The sequence below is a fragment of the Lissotriton helveticus genome, chromosome 10, assembly GCF_964261635.1.
Source record: "Lissotriton helveticus chromosome 10, aLisHel1.1, whole genome shotgun sequence".
In the NCBI taxonomy this organism is placed as follows: Eukaryota; Metazoa; Chordata; class Amphibia; order Caudata; family Salamandridae; genus Lissotriton; species Lissotriton helveticus.
This window is the reverse complement of record NC_136071.1, coordinates 832,930,990-832,958,108: the sequence shown is the minus strand read 5'-3', so window position 1 is coordinate 832,958,108 and position 27,119 is coordinate 832,930,990. Positions and strand designations below refer to the sequence as shown.

General features: G+C 46.9%; 1 protein-coding gene across 8 annotated transcripts in view; it reads right to left on the bottom strand.

Annotated features, from left to right (window-relative positions):
• Positions 1 to 27,119, bottom strand: part of C10H10orf67 (chromosome 10 C10orf67 homolog) — a 2,166,521-nt gene that overhangs the window by 1,164,713 nt on the left and 974,689 nt on the right. For 7 of the 8 annotated variants that reach the window (XM_078664370.1, XM_078664375.1, XM_078664371.1 and 4 more), the window contains one exon: positions 12,759 to 12,817. In XM_078664370.1, coding sequence (XP_078520496.1) covers positions 12,759 to 12,817 — 59 coding nt within the window. Of the gene's footprint in view, positions 1 to 12,758; positions 12,818 to 18,141; positions 18,201 to 27,119 lie in introns of all 8 variants that reach the window. The other variant, XM_078664376.1, reaches the window with a different exon arrangement.

Sequence of the window (27,119 nt, the reverse complement as noted above, 5' to 3'; positions counted from 1 at the left end):
GTTACATAAATGGGTGTTAAAATCGCCCAACACGATGAGCTCAAAAGCAGTGTGCTTGTTAAGACTGAAGTTATATAAAAATGTCTCTAGGGGAGCAATGTGATCATTGTCCATTGCCCTCTCCCAGGAATTGTAAAAATTAATTAGTAGAACGGAGCAAGTCGGTGAAACAGTCCATTCCACAATTAAAAGATTAGGGGAGCCTGACTCTAGTTGCTTAAATGACCCCGCTAGTTGTAGAGAAAAGAGAAAAATAAGACCCCCCTTTGCTCTCCCCGCAGGACTGGGTGTCGCTGGTACAAAGAAGCTAGCAAAACCATCTAGCCAAGTGTTTGCTAAAATTTCCCAGGATTCTTGGATGGTTATCACTTCAAAGGAAGAGATAAAATTGATCCATAAAGGATCTACCCTTTTAGCTCTCAAGCCTGCAACATTCGAACTAATTAAGTTGCATATGGCTTTGTCTTCCTCCTGCGGAGTCCCAACTATGGGGGCAGGTAAAGTGGTAGTGAATGTGCTAGGGACTTGTCCCCGCTCTAGCTCACAATTCAGTGAGGAATGATCATCAAAAGAGCTAGCAACAGTGGGTTGGATAATTTGTTCTGGTATCAGGGCTTGCAATGGGGGACTAGGGGTATCGTTAACGTCCTGATTTATATTTACGGATCGCTTGTTGTTGGGAGATCCCGCTTGTCAATCGCAATGATCAAGGTTTGAAAAAACGTCAAACCTATTTGCGACCTCCAACGGAGTAAAGGGTAGCAGGTGATCCATCCTCCCATTTCCTTCAAAATAATCAAGCCCCTTATTTCCGTTTATGTGGCGCCTGCGAGGGACAGTTTCCCACCTAGATGCATTTTCGGCAATCATAGGATCGGGCACCTGCATCGCTAACCGGTTGTTATATGGTATGGTTGGCTTGCTCTGCGGGTGCACCGATACCCCAGGATGGAATACGGGGTTCACAAGAGATCTCGGGTAAAAATAGGTCAGATGACAGGGAACGATGGAATTACCAATGCTCCCCGGGATCCATTCTAAAATAAATTTTACATCCCCGGGATCTCTAAAATTGATGATAATTACGTCCCCCTTTATATTTTTCACTCTGTTTCCCAGCCAGGAAAGTCGATGAACATGCAAAGTGTCTCCATTAACATTAGGGGGCAGTGGTCGGTTTTGGTTAAGCCAGTATATGGTTTTATTTTTCAGCTGGAAAAACCCCTCCTTCTTACCGACCTCTAATGTCAGAACCCCCGTCAGGACTACCACAAAAGGGGCCGCTTCAGGGGATAATTCGGCCTGGCGCCCCCTGCACATCTCCGTCCTAGCAGTACTAGTTGTTCCTCTCTCCTCTCGCTTATTTCCCAAGAGAGATTTATTCCCTTCCTTTGGGGCGTCGCTAACTGTACAAGATGATAACTGTTGGGCCGGTTTAGGAGGTATTGCTCTCTGTTTTTTTATATTTGTGGGCTTTCTAGTTTTATTTGTACCCGTCTCAACAGCAAGAGGGGAAGATGGCAGAACTGCTACAGGGGGGGGGGGGGGGCCTGACTTCACAGGGCCCTTAGATGGTGCAGCATATTTGCTAATAGCCAATTCTAGGACTCCCAGCCTGTCTTCTACCTTCTTCAACCTCTCTATTATGGGTAAAGCAAAGGACCTAATTAGATGTTCAAAACCTTCAAGAGGAACGGCCGGCACTGTAGTCTTAGTCGGGGGGTTCAGGGGGGTAGCCAAGCCCGAGGGAGTTGGTACAGCTTGTGTAGGGGATTTTAAAATTAAAGCAGAGTGCATAGGGGCCGTTGAAGTTTGGACATTTGGTACAGGGGCCTTCAGTGTAGATGTAGGTATTGTATTCACCTTAGTGGTTTTACCGAAGTCCGAATGGTGAATCCTGCTTCTAAGCGGCTCGCCTCCCCTTTTCCTTCTCTTGTTAGGTGGCGGGCCATAAACTTTAGGCATGGCTGGTATCCTCACCTTCTTATTCCTAACGGGCTCCAATACAGGGACAGGCTGCTCAACTATCGCATCTGTGCGTGCAATGGGATCGCCAGGAAGGGGTACAGTAATCATAGATAAACTATTGGGAAAACCAAGTGAGGGGGACATATCGCGTAAAAGTATGGGAACATTGTCAGTAGAAAGGATGTCCTCGTTGTCTGTGTGGGTAGTAGCGCCGGCTGATGTAATGCAGGGCAAACCATCCATGAGAGGTCTATTTTTCAGACACTCAATAGAGCGGCGCCGCTCCGCTCTGCGTTCGGCCAAAGCACTCTCCTTGTCAGGGTCAATGACAGCCTTGAAAAAATAGTTTTCCAAGGTACCCTTGGTATTCCCAACGATGCCTCCGGAAATAGGTTTGTCTAGTGTCTCAGCCATGGTGAGGGGATAAACAAAAGTACGAAGGTATAAACTTACTCAATACGTTAGGGTATAGGCCCAGCCCAGCCTCGTCGTGCCTCAGAGGGCCCGCCCTTTGCCGGGGCTTAGCCTCGCGCTTTGACCCGCACGCGTCCCGCGTACGCGTCCGACGTCGTCAATATATAGCGGGAGGGGGGCGGGAAGAGGACCAGCTGCGGCGAGTCTTCAAGCGCAGTGCCCGCAGGTCCTCGCAGTCCCGCAGGGGTGGGAAGTCTCTGCTCGGCTCCTCAGGGTGTCAGGAAGTCCTCACTGATGCTGGCCTCGAGCGGCTCCCGCGAAGCGGGGGCTGCGAGCAGTGGGCGAAAAGCAGCAACAGAACCACGTTGTCCCTCCTTCAAAAAGCAGTACAAATGAGCACCCGACCCTCAGAACATTAAATCCAGGTGGGAGGGGGGCGGGAAGAGGATCAGCTGCGGCGAGTCTGCAAGCGCAGCCCCGGCTGGTCCTCGCAGTCCCGCAGGGGTGGGAAGTCTCTGCTCGGCTCCTCAGGGTGTCAGGGAGTCCTCACTGATGTTGGCCTCGAGCGGCTCCCGCGAAGCAGGGGCCGCGAGCAGTGGGCGAAAAGCAGCAACAGAACTACGTCGTCCCTCCTTCAAAAAGCAGTACAGACAATATACATGTTCTATTGCTGGCTCGTAGATAAATAATGGCACCAATAATGGCATTGCCAAGGACATTCCTGATGATACAGACCATAGCTGTTCAGGTCATAACCGACTATGTGGAGTCAGACACCTGAACAGGATAAGAAGCTCAGTGTTTGTATCTTCTTCAGCATCCAAAACCGCTGCCTGTTTGCACAATATGGTAGCACATGCCCGATTGTTCATGTTGGCCTCGAGCGGCTCCCGCGAAGCGGGGGCCGCGAGCAGTGGGCGAAAAGCAGCAACAGAACCACGTCGTCCCTCCTTCAAAAAGCAGTACAGACAATATACATGTTCTATTGCTGGCTCGCAGATAAATAATGGCACCAATAATGGCATTGCCAAGGACATTCCTGATGATACAGACCATAGCTGTTCAGGTCATAACCGACTATGTGGAGTCAGACACCTGAACAGGATAAGAAGCTCAGTGTTTGTATCTTCTTCAGCATCCAAAACCGCTGCCTGTTTGCACAATATGGTAGCACATGCCCGATTGTTCATAATAAAAAATAATTACAAATAAGTAGTTACTGCAGATTACTGTGATAGACGTAGTTTTCTTGCAAGTATAGACCCATGACAATTTAGAGATATTGGAAAGTCATATGTCACAAAATAAAAACCCTAACAAAGAGTGTACTACTTGTTTTATTGGAAATTAGTAACATCAATAGTATTTAAAAATCGTACAACAGAAGAGCAAGGCAGTGGACCGTAGATGGCCGCACCTATCCCGTGTTCCAGTGAAAGTAAGTATCAGCAGTTCTATTAATATCAGCATGAATTCACTATAAGCACCTGCTGTCAAGGTGCAACCTTTTGGTCAAAACATAGAATGATACAAATAGATGTGCATCGCAATCAATATTTACATATGAAAAAATGCCCGTTCAAATTCCAGAATATTTTAGTTATTCACTTTATTCCTTTGGTTAACAACTGAACGTCAAATGTTACAGTGAAAACAGCCAACGTGTTTCGTCCATATAAATAGATTTCTTCAGGGCTGTAATACAAAAGATACAAACAATATATAAATCTAAATATACTGACTGAATGTGAACAAAGACATACAACAAGCACATAAAAAACACCTAACTGGACATAAAAACGGCAATACAAATGACATATTCCCCAAGGACAGGAAATAGCTGCCAAAAGTGATTTGTAACTAGAGAAGTTACAAACATTAAAAACAACATGCATTCTAAAAAACTAATGTACAGAAGATGCAACTTGTCTTAAAAGAGAATCAGCACATTACCAATAACTACTTAATAATAAAGAGACTTTCAGAAACCTATGACACAAGCTTATTGATCATCAACTTATCATAATTTATCATGTATGATACATTTATTTTTTATTCTTATTACATCAAAGTAAATGTCAGCAGTGGAATGGTAAGAAAAATTGTGCTTTCTATTTATTTTGCCTCTCAATGAGTTATTATCAATAGCAACAATAAAGTGATATGGAGAGAAGGAAAATAATTAAGACTCGTCATCATATTCATACTATAGGCTGTCCTACCTGTGTCCCACAAAGTGGCAAAAAAGGAAACCTAAGTGCTTAGGGGGACATAGCATTATGCCTAAAAACGCAGTAAGATATACATTAACCAATACATATCATATTCTATTAGAATATCTAATCATCTAGAATAAGTAAATCTATCAACATCCACTCACAAAACTGTACATTAGTCTTTTAGAATGTATGTTGTTTTTAATGTTTGTAACTTTTCTAGTTACAAATCACTATTGGCAGCTATATCCTGTCCTTGGGGAATATGTCATTTGTATTGCTGTGTTTTGTGCAATTATGTGTTGTTTATGTGCTTGTTGAATGTCTTTGTTCACATTGTGTCAGCATATTTAGATTTATATATCGTTTGTATCTATTGTATTACAGCCCTGAAGAAGTCAATTAATATCGACGAAACGCGTTGGCTGTCTTCGCTGCAACATTTGAAGTTCGTTTTTTAACAAAGAGAATAAAGTGAAGAACTGAAATATTCTAGGATGTGAATGGGACTTTTTTCATATGAAAATATTAATTGCAGTGAACCTCTATTTGTATAATTATATTATTTTAAAGTGTGTCCAATAGAAGCATCCACTTTTTCATGTTTTTTGCTCTGCCTTCAAAATGTATTATATTGTTTAGAACAAGATATTACATCCCAAAAAATGCATTCTATCTTGCTGTTCACCTGTGCTAGGTTTTTTTCCTGTCTTAGCTCCACCACCACACATCCTGGTTGTAGCCCCTAGTGCTGCAACACAGCCAGACATGAGTAACTTGACAGCTATAGCAGTTTTCCTTAGCATTCCCTCCATGATAGCATTAAAGCATTGTTCTGTAACACTTCAATGGTAGAGGCTGGCATTGGATTTCTTGGCAGTGCCTGTGCAATTAGTAACAGTCAAAATCGACTGCTCTGAGTGTGATAAGGTCTACAATCAGTGCTTTAAATGGGCCACAACTCACCGGTACTGAGTACCGGCACTACTTAGATTTATCACTCACGGAGTAAGGAAATGTTAAAATATCGCAACTTTGGCTTTCGTTTTGTGTAATGAGTAAACAAACCTGCTTTGTTTACTGAAAGACATTTCTCATGTGTTTTGGTATGTGCTACAAGTAGTATCGAAGTCAATAAGTATCGGCATTTCTTGCCCTAAGCCCCGCCTCCAAACCCCGCCCACTTGCCACATTTAAATGAGTACCTGCACTATTTTGCCCCCATGTAAAGCACGGTCTACAAATAAGCACTATATCATATCCCCTTCTAGACTGGTAACTCAAATTACCACCTATGTCTTTATCCGTTGCAGTGTACAAAAGAAAAATATAATAAACGTAACGGGGAGAGCCAGACGAAAGCGCCGCCACTGCCAAGAGTCTCGAAGGGGACAAAATACCTACCAGCACTTGCCGCCATCGCCAAGAGTCGAAAAGGCATCGGACTCCGCGCCGCCGCTCCGGGAGGACTACAACTCCCGGCAGGCCTCGCGGCGGCGCGTCCTGAGTGACGGCAGACGCGCCAGAGAGCGCGAAAGGGAAGGATAAAGGCAGCAGAACCCCGGCAGAGCGGGGGAGAGCCAGACGAAAGCGCCGCCACTGCCAAGAGTCTCGAAGGGGACAAAATACCTACCAGCACTTGCCGCCATCGCCAAGAGTCGAAAAGGCATCGGACTCCGCGCCGCCGCTCCGGGAGGACTACAACTCCTGGCAGGCCTCGCGGCGGCGCGTCCTGAGTGACGGCAGACGCGCCAGAGAGCGAAGGATAAAGGCAGCAGAACCCCCGCGTCGCGGGACACGAGCGGGACGCCCGGCGCGAAGCCCGGGCAAAGGGCGGGCCCTCTGTGGCCCTCAGTGGCACGAAAAGGCCAGGCTAGGCCACCCTTCTGTCATCCACTTCTTGACGTTGACAAGGTACTGTGCACAGTTTGACTATCTAGTTTACAACATCGCGCCTACGAGTACAGTCTGTTATTTTGTTGCCGCTGATTGATATACATACCTTTCCGCCCCGCTATTACTATTATTAATTTCATCATTGGAAGTCTTCTGATCTAACTCCTGCTAGTCAGTTGAGCCCTGGATAGCCTTCAACAGACTGCAGCAAACATGGGGAAGAAACTGGCATCTGTCCCCACTGAGCCACTTAACACCCTAGACTCTTACTTGGTACAAGTAGTCAGCAAAATCAACACCGAGAGAAGGCAATCCTTAGGCCTGAGCCAGTCGCCAATCTTGCCTATAGAGAGCCCCTCCACAAGCACTTCAAGTTCAGCCACGCCGGATATTCTGCCTGGTAATCCCTCCACAAATCTTGCAGACTCTATTTCCCAAGCTAATGGTAATGAGGCCGACGACTCTGACCCACTAATAAACTTAATAGATCTCTCAGATAACATCGCCACAGACTCTAACCATCAGGCAGCCATAGCGGATGAAGTTCTATCACCCCCACTGCCCGCTATACGGGCGGTAAGAGCCTGCAGAAAATACACAGCAAAACGGGGAGGGAAACAACAAAGTAGGAAAAAGCCCGTCACCCCCCCGCCACGCTACGAAGTGAAAAATGGCGAGTTTGACATTGACGCAGAGTCAAGACGCAGGGTTGATGACGACCTATTTAACAGGATCCAAGATATGATAGACATCAAAATCAGGACTATTATTAAGCCCCTGATTGGGAAGCTGGATAAACTTACATCTGAGGTTAAAAAGTTGGGAGGGGCACACAGCAAGTTGGCAGAAGAAGTGGAGAACTTATCTTCTCTTGTTACAAACATGGCGGCTACGGATGTGGTGGTTATCCCAAATGAGAGCAACCCACCGCCCATCCCACAAGAGCTGCCGCTACCTTCTCCATCTCTACCACCATTATCTGCATTTAGACAAGAAGTAGAAGCTGTAGACCCTCCCATTAGCATAATTGCTGCTAACGCTGACCTGCAACCAGAGGATGTTTCAGCCCAATTCATCTTGGAAGCTTCACCAGTAGTTCTCGTACTGGCTAACGTTCCTGTTCTAGCACAAGATAAACTAGAGTCTAACCAGGGTCTGAAAGATAAAGCGCTACATTGGCTTACCAACAATATGTACATGGCAAACCAAGGGTTTGATAAATTGGCTGGGGATATCATTATGACCAGGAGGGTACCTTGGATTGGGAGTAACCCCAAAAAGTTTAAGGGGGACTGTGTGATTTTAAATTTTGCCAACGCGGAGGTCCTTCCAGACATCTTGACCAATATTTTTCCACCTCAGCGCCGCAGTGGCTCCATAGTCCCGCTTACCCTTAAATTTTTCTACAGCAAATCTCAGTTGGTTACTACCCATAACATCCCCAACCCCAAGAGACCCATCAATATCACTAGCTGGGGAGGGGACACTAGACCTCGACATCCTAATGGTCATTTTCAACTCATAACTAACCCAGACCTAGGCAGACCTAACCACTTGAATGAGTTATACACCAGGCCTACTATGTTACATGATCCTAGTATGGCCGGCTGGGGCATTAATCACCTGGGCTGTGATTATCGTGGCCAGGGTGATAGGTTCACTTACCCGATGAGAAATGACCAGTTTAGGTTACGCCCAAACACACCACAACCCATATGGAATATGCCAGCTTTTGGCCAGGGCCAGGTAGTTACCCCCCTTGGGTGGGGTCTCGGCACAAGAAATAGGTATGGCCCTCTATCCGATCTAAACACTTGCGATTGACTTAAAGGGGGAGTCGATCCAGTAATTGAGGCACTGAACACGTCAATAATAAAAAGTGGTCGATATAATATCATCGAATACCACTGCAACCCTAGTCATAAGGAAGCTCTGGGGCCTCAAGAGCCGGCAAAATCTGCCCAGCCCTCGATTTCACATCGGATGGTGGTTCATGCCGCCCCAACCCAAAATAGTGCAAACACACAGAGCCCCCTTCAAGGGGAATCCTACGTGGGATTACCAACGCAACGTATAGCAGAAGGGGATTGGGAGGGGGTAAGAGAACCTAGGCCACCTACCGACTCCTGCAAAATCATAAGCTGGAACATAGCAGGTCTAAATACGAAACGTCAGGATAACGCTTGGCTGAGTTTCATCTCAAACCATCACATCATTGCCCTGCAAGAAACTTGGGACACATCCGCCAACCTTTGGTGGGATGGGTTCACCAGTTTCACTAAACCTGCCGTAGCCAGCAGAGCGGGTAGAGCCAAAGGCGGCTTGGTTATTTTATTCTCTTTAGACTTAGAAGGCAGTTATAGGCAGATTAGTACTGACTCTGATAACATTTTAATGGTCGAAAGGGTGATCAATAATACTAGCAGGACCCTATATGTCAATTTTTATAACTCTGGGAATAGCGACTATAGAGGGCGCAATATTGCTAACCTAGATAGTTTTTTATATTCAGCATCTCAGAATATCCAGTTTGCTTTTGAAATAATCTTATTAGGCGATTTTAATATTCATTTATGTAACCTAGCATGTAAGGGAAGTGGTGCTAACGAGGTTGATGATGTAGATCTAAAGGGCCCTCACTTTGAACACTCTGTAGAGGGGCAGGAGCTTGAAGAACTACTCGCTAATTATGATCTGCACGAACCCGACTGGGGTCTAAGAATGCCAACCTTTTTTGGTACTCAGCATGGAACAGTGATTGACTACATCTTTGTCTCACAAGGCATCTTAGGCCGGACCAAGGATTATCGTACAGTATCAAGTCACCATAGCGATCATAACCCCGTACTACTTGAAGTGGCCTGGGGAGCTCTGATGGGGGCATCTCCAACCACAGCAAAACCCGCACAACCTTTGAGGGCCACTGATAACGACAGACGAGTGAAATGGGCCAAAGTGATACCGGAAAACTTTTATGCACTAAACTTCCCAAAAATTAAAGATAAGGTAGAGCTCTGCAAAAAACCAGGCGTTCAAGGGAAAGAAATAGTAGCAGCATACGAGGCTATATGTGCCCAGGTGTCTAAGGACCTTTTAGCAAAATCCACAAAGGGAACCCCAGGAACTAAGCGCTGGTTTGATTCTGCATGTTCGAACGCCCACAGAGAATTGCTGGCAGCCTTAAAAAAGGTGCCTAGGGTTAAAGATGACATTTCCAGATTAAGGAAAAATTACAAGGCAGCCATAAAGAATCGTAAGGACATTATCAAACGCGAGGCCTGGGACAATCTCCTTTCAGCGGCAGTGCTGAAGGACAGTAGGAGATTTTGGGAGATCATCAAACAACCTTTTTTTTCTGATGACAAAAATGCACCCATGGACTGCGTGATTACCGATGAAAAATGGTTGTCTCATTTTAAAAACGTCTATGGGGGCGTGGAAGAAGGAAATAAAGCGGTTCCATTGCCCAGCATGGAGGCACAATCCATCATCTTTAACCCCGAAGAAGTGAAAAAAGCTCTCTTGTCAACCACAAAGCACAAGGCACCTGGCCCTGATGGAGTCCCTGCTGACTTTTTTATGTACTCCCCAAATTTGTGGGCGGAGGTCTTGACAAATGTGTTCAACGCAGTGAGTGGCAATCAAGCCCCCGCCTCGTGGGCCATATCTACCATCGTACCTATCTTTAAAAACAAAGGCCAGCGGGATGATCCCGCGTGTTATAGGCCCATATCCCTTCTGGATTCAACTATTAAAATTTTGGGCAGAGTACTTCTATCCAGATTGAGGGAGAATGTTGAGGGCTGCGGTGGGCTGTCTGAATTACAATATGGTTTCAGAGAGAGAAAAGGGACCATTGAACAATGTATTAATCTGCATTTACTCATCTCTAAATACACTGTGGCTAAGGAGGGTTCTGTGTTTCTTGCTTTCATGGACCTCTCCTCGGCCTTCGACCTGGTTAATAGGTCAAAACTATGGTTGATTCTGTTGGAGATGGGTATTGATGAAGCTCTGGTGGTGTTTATGGCGTCTATGCACCAGGAGCTTTTGCAGCCGTTAGAGTGTCAAACCATGGCAGATGCACCCCATTGTTTAAATCTTTAAAGGGGGTACGGCAAGGCTGTATCTTAGCCCCCTTGCTTTTCACCATCTATATTAATGGCTTGGGAGAACACCTGCGGTGTCTGGAAGCGGACGTCCCACGTGCAGGAGGCACCGTAATTCCAGCACTCCTGTATGCGGACGATGCCGTGTTAATCGCTCGAACTGGCGTTGGCCTTCAGCTCCTTTTGGATGCCTTTGGCTCTTACATGGAGAATTTGGACCTTAAAGTCAACGTCACTAAGTCACACACAATGGTATTGGGGTGCGAGTGCACTAAAAAAAGACACAAAACATTTACTTGCAGAGGGGTTCCTGTCTCTAAGGTTGCCACATTCCCCTACCTGGGCGTACTGTTCGACCAGAAAGGATCGTGGGGCCCACAGATAAGAGCAAAGAGGTTGGCTGTAATCAGATCTTCCTCAGCGCTCTTGGGTTTCGCTGGCAAGTTAGGAGCCAGGCCCATGGAAGCTCTTTTAAAAATCTATTAGAGCAAGCCCGTGGCTATTGCATCATATGGGTCTCCTTTGTGGGGGTATGTAAATCTTGACCCTATTCAGAGGGCAGAAAATAGATTTATTAGATCCCTGCTCTCTGTTCCGCAGTCAACCCCAACTTACTCTATTCACAAAGAGGTGGGCCTACCCTATCTGTCAGACACACTGAGCCTAGCCCCTTTGACACTGTGGTTGAAAATGTGGCTGAACGAAGACCTCCCTTTAAACCACAGAATTCTACATGATGTCCTAGCGCTAGATAAACATAGTAGTATTCCTTGGCTGGCGTACATAGCCAAATCCTTCCTAGATCTGGGTCGCCCTGAACTTTTTTTATCACCAGAGAAAATTAAGGCCCAGGACATAGATTTTATAAAAAAGTCTTTTAAGGAAAGGAAGGAAGCGCGCCGTGAGGCTCACGAACTGCTGAAACCAGCAGTAAGGGCTCACAGCCTCCTGGTTAGCACATCTTCGCTCGCACCTTACCTTAGCTTCGTTACTTTCCCTTACCACAGGTTTTTATTAATTAAGCTCAGATTTAACCTGTTACATCTTTGTCTAGGTTCTTTTACGAGCTGGCAGAAACCTGACTCAGCCCCCCCCTGTCGCTGCGATCATTTTTCAATGCAGGACACGATGCATTTTGTTATGTTTTGTAGTTTGTATCACGAGCAGAGGAAAAAATACTTGTTGCCAATCCTGAAAGAAGCTGGCTTCACCCATGCACATGGACAACAGGGAGCCCTGCTCTTTTTACAACTTTTGTCAAACCCCCGCATCTCTTTCTGCACTGCTAATTTTTTGGTGGCCGCAGCAAGGGCGAAAGCTGCCGGCCTAATCTCGCCTTAAAAGTATTCGTTTTAAAATGTTTCTTTTTGACATGAAATGTAAATATTTTATACATGTAGATAGCTTTTCTTAATGTGCAGCCTGTCTGCTGCTTTTAAACATTATTATGGAATATGTATTTATGTGATGTTTTTGGGTTTGTTTCTTTGCATGACTTGTAAAAGTCGAATAAAGATATTCTGACTGACTGACTGACTGAAACGTAATGCGACTTGTGGTTTTTCAAAATGCATTCACAGATTCATTTCACCCAACTGTTTACGGACTTTGAAGCCTAGTGAGGAGGCCATGGTCCGAGGGCAATGAAAGAAAACAGGCCCCGGTGACACTCTACCTGCTGTACTAATGACATATAGTTGTTTCCCTGCATGACGGCATAACAACGTTTCAACTGGTAAAATAACACAAGAATCGAACAATTAACAGAACATATCATTTCAGATCATAGAGAGGGTTAGCGGTGTGTTTGTTCTTGGGGGAGGGAGCAAGGTCAACAGTGGTAGGGGGTCGTTTGGAAAAAAAAGTTTAGTCACTGTGGTAGGTTGTATATCACTTTCACATTTTTGTGAAACAGAAAAAAAATATTTGCTAACAGTTGGTCACTCAAGCGTCTTCGCCACTGTTCTAAATACCAGAGAGCATAGACAAGAGTAAGTACAAAATAGGAAATGTAAATGGGATGCGCTAAACATCTAATAACAGCTTTGCTCTTTGTTCCATGCATTAGGAGCCCTGGGGTTGTACACTGAACTGAGATGAGAAAGTCATCAGTGTCATTTGGAAAGTCATTATTTAACGTCAAACATCAGAGTACCTTCTCAATGGTCTTCTGGTCCGTTTCGATTTTCTCTTTCATATGTCTCACGTCCATTTCTGAAAGCAGAACAAAAGAAAAGCAGAGCATGAAATGGCGGGCCTCTCCTTGTGCATTCATGTGGGGCGCGCGGGTCAGCCGCAGAGCACGGCGGAATGCGTAGAGGATGAGAGTCCGGGCCAGGCTGCGACCTTCACGGCCGCCCTTGGCATTCAAGGCCCTCACCCCGCTGTTAAGCCGGCTGGTCAGGTCCAGACGGAGACCTAAGTTCAACATTCAAGTGTGGTATAGAGTGACCACGGCTTTTCAACAATGCCATCGCTGGCCATTCTCACTGTTAGTCACAGCCAATACAAAGTGCTTTAGCAGGTGGCTCTTTATGGCTAAAAACATATTGTACTCGTCGATGAGGCTCACCAATGAATCAAATGACATCCTGTCAGTAGGCCTCTCGCTCGAGGTCAGGTTCGTTTATTTTCGTATTTAAGAACCACGGGCTTAGCACTTTGTAGCACAGAATAACACACCATAGCCTGTGTTTTGGATGCCCTGTGACCCTAATGCAGTTTCTAAAACATACTATGATATGGTGTGATTTCTCAACTGTTGTGACAAAAAACATGTCGCAGAATTAAACGAACCAGTAAATACACCCGAAATACCATGCAACAGAAACACAGGTATTTCACATGAGATTAAGGGCAGTTTTTACCAAAGCACTGCACCCAAATAACGTATGCATATAGTTTTGCTCAAGATACAACACCAAACGGTCTTGCAAAAATCCTCAAGTAAAAAGTAAAGAGCAGCATACCACTACATTCATAATTAGTTCCTGAGCTGCCGCTAATCTGTCCACAGCTTTAATGTCCAGTAGTCCGTATACCGTTTCCTACCGTATGCCGATACATCTACAGGTATTACCTCCAGTCTTCTCAGGGAACAACACTTCTTGCTCTACTCACTAATGAACACCCCGAACCAGATAACAGAAGTGCCCTGTGATGCGGCAGGCGTTTGCAGTCTAACTTCTATAATACTTACTGTGCAGGGACATATTTTCCACCTGCACATTCTAAAGGTGGCGTGCTCATTTGCATATGGGTGGTACTCCATACAAATGAGGGACTGCATTTGCCTTACACTGTGGGCCTAATGATGAGCCTTGCGTTCCAATGACCACCAGACTCACGCTGGCACAGCGGTGGCGGTCCAGCCACAGCCGCACCGGCGGTCTGACCATCCCATTACAACTTTGGCAGCTGGACTGCCATTGCACTGCCACAACCGCCAAGGAAACAATGTTCCCTGACGGTGGCACAGTGGTCAGGGGTTCAGCAATATGCTGGTGGTGTCATGCATATTACGAGTTTCAGGACCGCCAGCGGTGTCATGGAGGTCTTTGCTCCATGAAAAGGCTGGTGGTCCTGAAATAAAGAGGGGATCTACAGGGCTCCCTGTTGTCCATGTGCATGGGGATGCATGCATGTGAGCACAACATGTACCCTCTTGTGTGCATGTACCCCAGTTCCTGCACGGCATGGACTTTCAAGTCTATGCCGTGCAGGAACTGTTTTTGGCGTTCCCATTGTGATGCCCATTTTAAGAGGCACCGCCGTGGGACTGCCCCAAAAAAAAGCCAGACACAAGGAAACTCGTAATCTGGTGAGCGATGCACATATGGGGTTGGAAGTGCGGGAGCGGGCCACCAGCGTGGCGGTCCTCTCCCGCACCATCAAACTCATAATCAGGCCCTAAGTGTCTTACAGAAGTAGGCGTAGGGGCAAACAGGTCTCTGGAGGCTCACAAATTGGACACCACCTAGGAAGTGGCACATAGTCAGTACGCACCTGAGGGGAGTCATTTGGGAGAGGAAATGGGGGTCACAGGGACACCCATATGTACTTCCATAAATGGGGTTACGTCTCAAACTGCACATCTTGTGGGGGCGGGGTGGCTACTCAGTGTCAAAAGTCATTTCAGATCCCCGGCGGCGAAAGGCAAAAGGCAACTTGAAACTAGTTTCCCATCTTTCATGGATTTTCACTCCCATGGCAAGTTCCCTCTCCGACTTCAAGGCTGCACAGGGGATAGCGGCATTTTTGTGTAATTAGGCACTGCCACATCGGTCTGCTCTTGGTACACCCAGAATGAGAGCATTCATTCGATTACTGTAATATGGCAGTCAATGCATCCTGGTAGCAGTGATGCATCTAGACCATATGAGAGCTACCAAGGATAAACTCATAGTAAAAAGTAAAAGAAACTGACAACAAAAGGCATGTGTAGTCACACATCTATGTACAAATGCAACTTTCTCTCATCCTGCTTCCTGCACTTGTAACTTCAAACAATACATCAATCATCATGTGCATCAATGATGGTATAATAAGGGCATCAATAATGATATTACTCTGTAGTAAAATAGACACACTGGTATGATGTAATCCAAGTAGGTTTATTCGGGTAAGTACACAAGTACTATAAATCTCTATCAGCAGATCTATAAGTGCTGTAGGGCAGCCTGTCAGTAATCAGCAGCCCCACCGGGAGCAGCCCACTAGCTTCTCAGCCCCTTCCACCAACTGTCATCACTCATCCAGACACTCAAGCTTTCCACTCATAGCCCACACACCAAACATTCCACTCAGAACACCTACACAGGCTGAGCAGCTAGGACATAGTAACATAGAGCATGAATCAAAGTGCAGGAATACTACATATCTCTTCCCAAAAAAAAGAATAATAACAAAAAAAACAATTAAACATGAGGATGTTTAATAAGTTCCGGCAGACTAGATAATGTAAATTGGGACCGCATAGAATGTCTTGGGGGTGGTATCAGGTTGCGAGTACCAGCAAGAATAATCACAGGTTATATTCAGCAAAGAAAACACATGTGTTACAGTTTCTCCACGAATAGTTAGCAAATGTATTTTTAAGTTTGTTAAATAGGTAGAACTATGTTTTGATGGTTACATGTTGAGTACACATGGGATTGGAGAATGTGCAATGGTACATGTTCAAAAAGTGGATTATGATTGTTTATTATTGTGTTTGTTTCACAGCCCTGATGATGACCCGGCAAGGGATTAAATGCGTCGGCTGTTGAGTTCATGTAATTTTGAAAAGGTGGCTGATATTGATGACTATTCGTTATAAAGAACAAGAAGCACAAAATATCCGACTGGAAGAATTTGTTTTGGGACTAAATAAAAAGAAAGCAACAAATTGTTATATAACATTTTCAAAGAAAGTATCACGCTCCTTCTATATTGATTGTACATATTATAACACATACAAGCACTACAGTTGTGAAATGACTAGCTACAAAGGCTTCAAGACACTGCATGAAACTGACTTAATCAGAGTCAAGATTTCAAAAACGATATGGAGGCAGACTGATTTCCCAAAAACTTGTGAGCGTTGTGTACTCTTCACTCACAGAAGCAAAAATCTGTAGAGAGAACAACCTGTTTGAAATTGACGGAACTTGGAAATGGCACATTGTTTAAAACGACAATCACTCTGCGAGCCGAAGGGCGAGTCTTAAAGTCTCTTCACAACACAAGAACAAAAGTGTACTAGGGTAACCTTAAGCTAGCAGATGTGGCGTGCAAAAGTTCTGCAAGCCGATAGATGAAACCAATCCAATGCAGTCCAACAATAGAGGACTGTGCACTAACTCGTATAGAAGCAACATCAACGTTAACGGACACATCCATATACGAGTGACCCGTGGTTAGCAATAAAACAAACAGGAACTACAGTAACAGTACACTAAAATGAGGAAGCCAACCCCAAAATGGCCACAAGTATGTGACGCTGAGCCAGATGGCTCATGGCATGTCCACGTGTGCAGGCGTCCAGAAGCAGCCAAAGACTTGGAATAAGCCATGTCGTCATAGAAGATCCCACAAAGAAACGGCAAGAGGCTGGTCAGTGCGTCTCCACAACGGAGGTAAGCTCGCGCGCGCTGACTAGAGCTCATTCCAAGTTACTTTTCAAATTAGAAAACGGCGGTTGCAAACAAGTCGTTTGAAACTGGCTCTGCCAGCAAAAGCATGTGTGCCTCAAGGTGGTGATTACACATGAACATGAGCCCCTGAGGAGGTTAAACTGAAACCGATCTGAACAAGATCACACAAGAAACCAGTTGCTCCCCTTTAGAAAATTCTCCGCCTTGTTGGCCAAACTCACGTTGTGTTGACACTTCCCTTAAAAATAAGCTGCATGTAGTCAGACATGTCAAACCAACACCACCACATGCCAAAATGTAGCAAGAACACACCACACATGCCTGTCCCCTTCAAAGCACACATCTGATAAAAATGCAGGTTGGCATGGAGGATAAAATTCAGCACAGCGTCCATGAAATTAGAGTGGTGGCATACTTTACATGAAAGATTAGTTGTTATTGTTGTGTCTTCATTAGATGGAGTACAGCACGCTTGAGTAGGGGCTGTCCGTTGTAATGGACACTGGTGAGATTGCCTTGCGTGCTCTTTACGTTCCCTTTGTAACTCCTTAAGTTTCTTTGTTTCATCTTGTGGATCCTGCTTTTCGCGTTTTGTTCCTGTTGTCTGTGCCTGTCATTTTCTCCCTGTTGTAGCTTCTTCCCAACATGTTGTAGAATGCATTTTGAAGTCTCTTCAGGCTACTTTTACCAACTGTAGAGCGTGTGGTGGTCTTCAACTTGTCGCCAAAATGTATGTAGTAAAAAAGACACGCTGGGGGCGTGGCCGGACGAGCAGCGAGATGGCCGCCTAACAAGCGAGCTCCGCCGGCTGTATTTATAATCCTGCAATAATCCTGTTATTTCGGATCACACGCACTTCTAACCAGTGCGCAAAGGTGGCGAAAGATCTGGGGCAGACTCGACCGCAGAATCGGCAGTTTGGAACGCCCGCAACACCCTCATGTGGACTCCGCCGTTTTCGCTGTGAGGAACACGCTGTGCAGCCCGTCAGCCTTGCAGGTCTGTGCGGGAGCGGCGCGCTAATTGAGGGCGCGGCTCCGTGGGCCCAGACCGCTGAACAGCTCCGCGACCGGTGAGACCCCCGACACACGGATCGCCTCTGGTGGGGTAAGGCTCAGGTATACTGAGGGTCAAGGCACATATAGACATATCGCAGTGCATGCCTGCAGTGCCTCCAGAGACCCGGACGGCTGCATCTGGGTTGATCGGCAACGTGGGCGGCCGCCATCTTGGATTGGGACTGCGCATTGACATTGGGGCGGACGCGGACAGGGCCCTACTGGAAGTGAGCCCTTTGCTCTTTGTTCCATGCATTAGGAGCCCTGGGGTTGTACACTGAACTGAGATGAGAAAGTCATCAGTGTCATTTGGAAAGTCATTATTTAACGTCAAACATCAGAGTACCTTCTCAATGGTCTTCTGGTCCGTTTCGATTTTCTCTTTCATATGTCTCACGTCCATTTCTGAAAGCAGAACAAAAGAAAAGCAGAGCATGAAATGGCGGGCCTCTCCTTGTGCATTCATGTGGGGCGCGCGGGTCAGCCGCAGAGCACGGCGGAATGAGTAGAGGATGAGAGTCCGGGCCAGGCTGCGACCTTCACGGCCGCCCTTGGCATTCAAGGCCCTCACCCCGCTGTTAAGCCGGCTGGTCAGGTCCAGACGGAGACCTAAGTTCAACATTCAAGTGTGGTATAGAGTGACCACGGCTTTTCAACAATGCCATCGCTGGCCATTCTCACTGTTAGTCACAGCCAATACAAAGTGCTTTAGCAGGTGGCTCTTTATGGCTAAAAACATATTGTACTCGTCGATGAGGCTCACCAATGAATCAAATGACATCCTGTCAGTAGGCCTCTCGCTCGAGGTCAGGTTCGTTTATTTTCGTATTTAAGAACCACGGGCTTAGCACTTTGTAGCACAGAATAACACACCATAGCCTGTGTTTTGGATGCCCTGTGACCCTAATGCAGTTTCTAAAACATACTATGATATGGTGTGATTTCTCAACTGTTGTGACAAAAAACATGTCGCAGAATTAAACGAACCAGTAAATACACCCGAAATACCATGCAACAGAAACACAGGTATTTCACATGAGATTAAGGGCAGTTTTTACCAAAGCACTGCACCCAAATAACGTATGCATATAGTTTTGCTCAAGATACAACACCAAACGGTCTTGCAAAAATCCTCAAGTAAAAAGTAAAGAGCAGCATACCACTACATTCATAATTAGTTCCTGAGCTGCCGCTAATCTGTCCACAGCTTTAATGTCCAGTAGTCCGTATACCGTTTCCTACCGTATGCCGATACATCTACAGGTATTACCTCCAGTCTTCTCAGGGAACAACACTTCTTGCTCTACTCACTAATGAACACCCCGAACCAGATAACAGAAGTGCCCTGTGATGCGGCAGGCGTTTGCAGTCTAACTTCTATAATACTTACTGTGCAGGGACATATTTTCCACCTGCACATTCTAAAGGTGGCGTGCTCATTTGCATATGGGTGGTACTCCATACAAATGAGGGACTGCATTTGCCTTACACTGTGGGCCTAATGATGAGCCTTGCGTTCCAATGACCACCAGACTCACGCTGGCACAGCGGTGGCGGTCCAGCCACAGCCGCACCGGCGGTCTGACCATCCCATTACAACTTTGGCAGCTGGACTGCCATTGCACTGCCACAACCGCCAAGGAAACAATGTTCCCTGACGGTGGCACAGTGGTCAGGGGTTCAGCAATATGCTGGTGGTGTCATGCATATTACGAGTTTCAGGACCGCCAGCGGTGTCATGGAGGTCTTTGCTCCATGAAAAGGCTGGTGGTCCTGAAATAAAGAGGGGATCTACAGGGCTCCCTGTTGTCCATGTGCATGGGGATGCATGCATGTGAGCACAACATGTACCCTCTTGTGTGCATGTACCCCAGTTCCTGCACGGCATGGACTTTCAAGTCTATGCCGTGCAGGAACTGTTTTTGGCGTTCCCATTGTGATGCCCATTTTAAGAGGCACCGCCGTGGGACTGCCCCAAAAAAAAGCCAGACACAAGGAAACTCGTAATCTGGTGAGCGATGCACATATGGGGTTGGAAGTGCGGGAGCGGGCCACCAGCGTGGCGGTCCTCTCCCGCACCATCAAACTCATAATCAGGCCCTAAGTGTCTTACAGAAGTAGGCGTAGGGGCAAACAGGTCTCTGGAGGCTCACAAATTGGACACCACCTAGGAAGTGGCACATAGTCAGTACGCACCTGAGGGGAGTCATTTGGGAGAGGAAATGGGGGTCACAGGGACACCCATATGTACTTCCATAAATGGGGTTACGTCTCAAACTGCACATCTTGTGGGGGCGGGGTGGCTACTCAGTGTCAAAAGTCATTTCAGATCCCCGGCGGCGAAAGGCAAAAGGCAACTTGAAACTAGTTTCCCATCTTTCATGGATTTTCACTCCCATGGCAAGTTCCCTCTCCGACTTCAAGGCTGCACAGGGGATAGCGGCATTTTTGTGTAATTAGGCACTGCCACATCGGTCTGCTCTTGGTACACCCAGAATGAGAGCATTCATTCGATTACTGTAATATGGCAGTCAATGCATCCTGGTAGCAGTGATGCATCTAGACCATATGAGAGCTACCAAGGATAAACTCATAGTAAAAAGTAAAAGAAACTGACAACAAAAGGCATGTGTAGTCACACATCTATGTACAAATGCAACTTTCTCTCATCCTGCTTCCTGCACTTGTAACTTCAAACAATACATCAATCATCATGTGCATCAATGATGGTATAATAAGGGCATCAATAATGATATTACTCTGTAGTAAAATAGACACACTGGTATGATGTAATCCAAGTAGGTTTATTCGGGTAAGTACACAAGTACTATAAATCTCTATCAGCAGATCTATAAGTGCTGTAGGGCAGCCTGTCAGTAATCAGCAGCCCCACCGGGAGCAGCCCACTAGCTTCTCAGCCCCTTCCACCAACTGTCATCACTCATCCAGACACTCAAGCTTTCCACTCATAGCCCACACACCAAACATTCCACTCAGAACACCTACACAGGCTGAGCAGCTAGGACATAGTAACATAGAGCATGAATCAAAGTGCAGGAATACTACATATCTCTTCCCAAAAAAAAGAATAATAACAAAAAAAACTATTAAACATGAGGATGTTTAATAAGTTCCGGCAGACTAGATAATGTAAATTGGGACCGCATAGAATGTCTTGGGGGTGGTATCAGGTTGCGAGTACCAGCAAGAATAATCACAGGTTATATTCAGCAAAGAAAACACATGTGTTACAGTTTCTCCACGAATAGTTAGCAAATGTATTTTTAAGTTTGTTAAATAGGTAGAACTATGTTTTGATGGTTACATGTTGAGTACACATGGGATTGGAGAATGTGCAATGGTACATGTTCAAAAAGTGGATTATGATTGTTTATTATTGTGTTTGTTTCACAGCCCTGATGATGACCCGGCAAGGGATTAAATGCGTCGGCTGTTGAGTTCATGTAATTTTGAAAAGGTGGCTGATATTGATGACTATTCGTTATAAAGAACAAGAAGCACAAAATATCCGACTGGAAGAATTTGTTTTGGGACTAAATAAAAAGAAAGCAACAAATTGTTATATAACATTTTCAAAGAAAGTATCACGCTTCTTCTATATTGATTGTACATATTATAACACATACAAGCACTACAGTTGTGAAATGACTAGCTACAAAGGCTTCAAGACACTGCATGAAACTGACTTAATCAGAGTCAAGATTTCAAAAACGATATGGAGGCAGACTGATTTCCCAAAAACTTGTGAGCGTTGTGTACTCTTCACTCACAGAAGCAAAAATCTGTAGAGAGAACAACCTGTTTGAAATTGACGGAACTTGGAAATGGCACATTGTTTAAAACGACAATCACTCTGCGAGCCGAAGGGCGAGTCTTAAAGTCTCTTCACAACACAAGAACAAAAGTGTACTAGGGTAACCTAAAGCTAGCAGATGTGGCGTGCAAAAGTTCTGCAAGCCGATAGATGAAACCAATCCAATGCAGTCCAACAATAGAGGACTGTGCACTAACTCGTATAGAAGCAACATCAACGTTAACGGACACATCCATATACGAGTGACCCGTGGTTAGCAATAAAACAAACAGGAACTACAGTAACAGTACACTAAAATGAGGAAGCCAACCCCAAAATGGCCACAAGTATGTGACGCTGAGCCAGATGGCTCATGGCATGTCCACGTGTGCAGGCGTCCAGAAGCAGCCAAAGACTTGGAATAAGCCATGTCGTCATAGAAGATCCCACAAAGAAACGGCAAGAGGCTGGTCAGTGCGTCTCCACAACGGAGGTAAGCTCGCGCGCGCTGACTAAAGCTCATTCCAAGTTACTTTTCAAATTAGAAAACGGCGGTTGCAAACACGTCGTTTGAAACTGGCTCTGCCAGCAAAAGCATGTGTGCCTCAAGGTGGTGATTACACATGAACATGAGCCCCTGAGGAGGTTAAACTGAAACCGATCTGAACAAGATCACACAAGAAACCAGTTGCTCCCCTTTAGAAAATTCTCCGCCTTGTTGGCCAAACTCACGTTGTGTTGACACTTCCCTTAAAAATAAGCTGCATGTAGTCAGACATGTCAAACCAACACCACCACATGCCAAAATGTAGCAAGAACACACCACACATGCCTGTCCCCTTCAAAGCACACATCTGATAAAAATGCAGGTTGGCATGGAGGATAAAATTCAGCACAGCGTCCATGAAATTAGAGTGGTGGCATACTTTACATGAAAGATTAGTTGTTATTGTTGTGTCTTCATTAGATGGAGTACAGCACGCTTGAGTAGGGGCTGTCCGTTGTAATGGACACTGGTGAGATTGCCTTGCGTGCTCTTTACGTTCCCTTTGTAACTCCTTAAGTTTCTTTGTTTCATCTTGTGGATCCTGCTTTTCGCGTTTTGTTCCTGTTGTCTGCGCCTGTCATTTTCTCCCTGTTGTAGCTTCTTCCCAACATGTTGTAGAATGCATTTTGAAGTCAAAATGTATGTAGTAAAAAAGACACGCTGGGGGCGTGGCCGGACGAGCAGCGAGATGGCCGCCTAACAAGCGAGCTCCGCCGGCTGTATTTATAATCCTGCAATAATCCTGTTATTTCGGATCACACGCACTTCTAACCAGTGCGCAAAGGTGGCGAAAGATCTGGGGCAGACTCGACCGCAGAATCGGCAGTTTGGAACGCCCGCAACACCCTCATGTGGACTCCGCCGTTTTCGCTGTGAGGAACACGCTGTGCAGCCCGTCAGCCTTGCAGGTCTGTGCGGGAGCGGCGCGCTAATTGAGGGCGCGGCTCCGTGGGCCCAGACCGCTGAACAGCTCCGCGACCGGTGAGACCCCCGACACACGGATCGCCTCTGGTGGGGTAAGGCTCAGGTATACTGAGGGTCAAGGCACATATAGACATATCGCAGTGCATGCCTGCAGTGCCTCCAGAGACCCGGACGGCTGCATCTGGGTTGATCGGCAACGTGGGCGGCCGCCATCTTGGATTGGGACTGCGCATTGACATTGGGGCGGACGCGGACAGGGCCCTACTGGAAGTGAGCCCCCGGCACTGTCATCGGCGCCCTAACTCCCTACTGCCATACAGCGCACGGAGGCCCTGACCGCAAAAGCTGTGCTCCCGTGCCCCTACCTGCCCTGAGGCTCGGGCTTCCCACGTGGGTGGTGACGCTCCTAGGCCATCGCGCTATTGAAAAGGTGTGCCCGATGGCTGCTGAGAGTCTGATCACGCGGTGCCAGGGGGGTACTGCCAGAAGCTGGGACTGTGCACATTCTGAAGGCCGGGCATACCCCTCCTCTTTAACCCCCGGATTGCTGCACACTGGGTGGCTCGCCTGGTGGCGGCTTGTGACTCTCGCCCCGGCCCTGACGCTGTGGAAGCTGTGAGATGCATGAGACTTGTTGGGGCCTAGTGGCCTGGCCAGGCCTCACCGGTTTTGCGGTCCACTTGCCTTGTGCTCCCCTGCTTGCGCACACACCTTCCGTAGGCGGGTGCGCGTCGGATACTCCTGACCTGTCCGACATCTTAGTACACCTGACGACTCTCCGCTGGTCATGGGGAAGGGAGATCCGCGCCAGCCGAGGCTCACGTTTGAGCAGAGGAAAACTTCTAAGCAGGCCAACCAGGACGCTGGCGCGGCAGGAGGGCCCACTACAGAGACATCTCAGGACATCGATGTGACTGCACTGCTTCTGGAGGTGAGGTCCAGCCTGAAAAGTATCGATGCAAAACTTGACAGCATGACGGCCCAACTGGACAGTGTGAGATCGCAGGTGGCCACCCATGAAACGCGGATCGATGGTCTAGAAAACAGGCACACGGAGTGCTGCGAGTTCCAGCAGGGAACTAAGGCCCAAATAAGCAGCCTGGAAAAGAGAATAGATGTTCTCTGCGCCAAAGCAGATGATCTTGAAGTGCGCTCTCGAAGATGCAATGTCCGAATCACGGGCATTCCAGAGACAACTGCGATGGGTAAGATGGAGGCCTTTGTAGCTGACCTACTGCATGAACTTTTTGATCCTAACCTATCTTCTGTCTTCACTGTGGAACAGGCCCACAGAACACTGGGGAAAAAGCCGCCCCTGGGGGCCCCACCGAGACCGATACTAGCCAAGCTGTTAAACTACCAGGACAGGGACCTCATATTACGATTGGCTAGAGAAAAGGGGAAAATATCACACAAGGGTAACGTTATATCCTACTTTCCCGATTTCACGCCCCTGGTGCAAGCTGCACGCAAGGAATTTCTACCTGCTAAGAAGATTCTGCTCCAGGCACAGATCCCTTACTCTCTCATGTACCCAGCTAAACTTCGGGTAGTGCACGATGGCACGACCCATCACTTTCTGGATGCGAGGTCCGCTTTGAAATTTGCAAAACATGTCTGCAGACCTAAATCGGGGAGGGGGCCAGATACTGGGACTGAGACTGCAAGCCAGATGAGCGACAACGATTGAATGATTGGCCTGCGTCGATACTGTCTACTATTCGGGCATGGCCTGGTTTTGTTGATTGCATAATTGACCACCTACACATACTACTGTGATCCTATATTGATTCTGTGAGTTACCGTATGCGACTGGCTGCAAAGGCTGCAAAGTTGCGTAATGTTTTTTCTCCTACTTTGTTAATTGTAGAAATAACTTACCTACTGCAGCCACCCTGTGTGTGAACAGGGGTGTACGCTCGAGATGCCACGCCTCCGAGGGGTGTCTCCCACAAAACTATTGTTCTACTGTTTTGGCGCCTTATGTTTGGTTAGCCTGGGCGCTTTAGGGGGGGTTTCGACACAACCTGTTTGGGGAGTTGGTGTGGGTGGGGGGTGGAGTTGGGCCGGAAGTTCATTGGTGTATAGTCAGATGTATTGCAGTCAGCATGTACCGTTGAAAATCGAAATGCGCGTCGTGGGTCGTGTGGTAGGAGGGCATGTGCATGATACACATACTCAATGGAGGTGACCCGACTCTTAACATGGAACATTAGGGGCTTAGGCGACCACAGAAAATCCAGACTCATGCACAGCTACCTACTCAGACACAACATAGATATTTGTTTCTTACAAGAAACGCATATCAATTCCTCATGCTCCCCCAGGCTTAAGCACTCTAGGTGGGGTTCGGTATACTCGGCCATTTACTCCAATTATGCCAGGGGTGTAGCCATACTTCTGCGCCGCGGTGTGGATTGGAGGGAAACTTCTGCACTGATGGACGATGCTGGGAGATATATTATTTTGCATGGTGTTTTGTTGGGTGCCGAGGTGGTAATGGTTGCCATATACGGTCCAAATGTGGATGACCCGGAGTTCTTCAGAGAGATTTGGGCCAAGATTGATGTAACTGACTGCTCCACTGTCATATGGGGGGGGGGGGGACTTTAATGTAGTGCCAGACGACATGATTGATAGAAAAGGCGCCTCCAGGCAAATGCACCCACAAGCGCGTCAGGCATTGACAGATATCATAAGTGAGGGCTCCCTTGTGGATGTGTGGAGGGCTCGCAACTCAGACGCACGAATGGGTACATGTATATCTGCTCACCATGCGGCCTGGTCCAGATTGGATTTTTGGTTGGTCTCGGCGGATGTAGCCACTTGGACCACACGAGTGGACATACTGGCCAGGTCTCTGTCTGACCACTCCCCATGTCTACTAGAACTGGCTGTTCCGGGCAACCAGCGTGGCGCCTTCTCCTGGCGTCTCCCGCCGGATGCATTCCAGGATGCAGCTTTCACTGAGGAAATCAGGCAGGACATTGTTCATTATTTCGCTACTAACACTGGCACAGTTAAGACTGAGGCCGTCCTCTGGGACGCATTCAAAGTGGTCATTCGGGGGCAGTGTATTGCACGTAGGGCTGGGGTCTTAAAGGCCATCAGGAATACGCTGGCAACGATAGAGGGGGAACTGAAGCTCCTAGAACGTGCATTTTGTGAGTCCCCGACACCCACACTGGCAGGACAGATTAAGGACAAGTTGCTAAGCTTTAATGAGGAGGCGCAGCGAGAACTGAAATTTCTTGGGAAACAAGCTGAAGCCCGCAGATATGGTGAAGGGGATCGACCGAGCCGCACACTAGCCAGGATGATTAAATCCACCCCCACACCCACACAGGTACACACTATAATTGATCACACAGGGAAAGCATTGACGGATCAGCGGGAGATACTACAGTCCTTTGCCACCTAGTATGCCACACTGTACACATCCACACATAATTTATCACAGGAGACGCTTGAGGCCTTTTTAGAATCAATAGCGCTAGTATGGTTTAACAATGCACACAGGCAGTACATGGACCGACCCGTAACGATACAGGAGATCGCAACCACCATCAAAGCGTTGCCACTAAATAAGGCACCTGGTCCAGATGGGCTAACGGCGGCCTTCTATAAAACATACGCAGAAGAGCTAGCTTCTCGCTTACATCCTGTGTTTGTTGAAGCGCAAGAAGTAGGGATACTGCCAGACTCGATGAGGGAGGCCTTGATTGTCACGCTACTTAAACCTGACAAAGACGATACATGCATAGACTCTTACCGCCCTCTGTCCCTCATTAATGTGGATGTCAAGATCTACGCTAAGATCATAGCTGATCGCTTGCAACCTTTGCTACCATATGTGGCTCTGCCTGATCAATCAGGGTTTATACCAGGACGCTCCACCACTCACAACCTGAGAACGGTCTTTTCCGCACTACACTACCTCCACCCAGAAACGGAGGCTGCTGTGGTATTCCTGGATGCAACAAAAGCCTTTGATTCCCTGGAGTGGTGGTTCCTTTTTACCATACTGACACGAATGGGG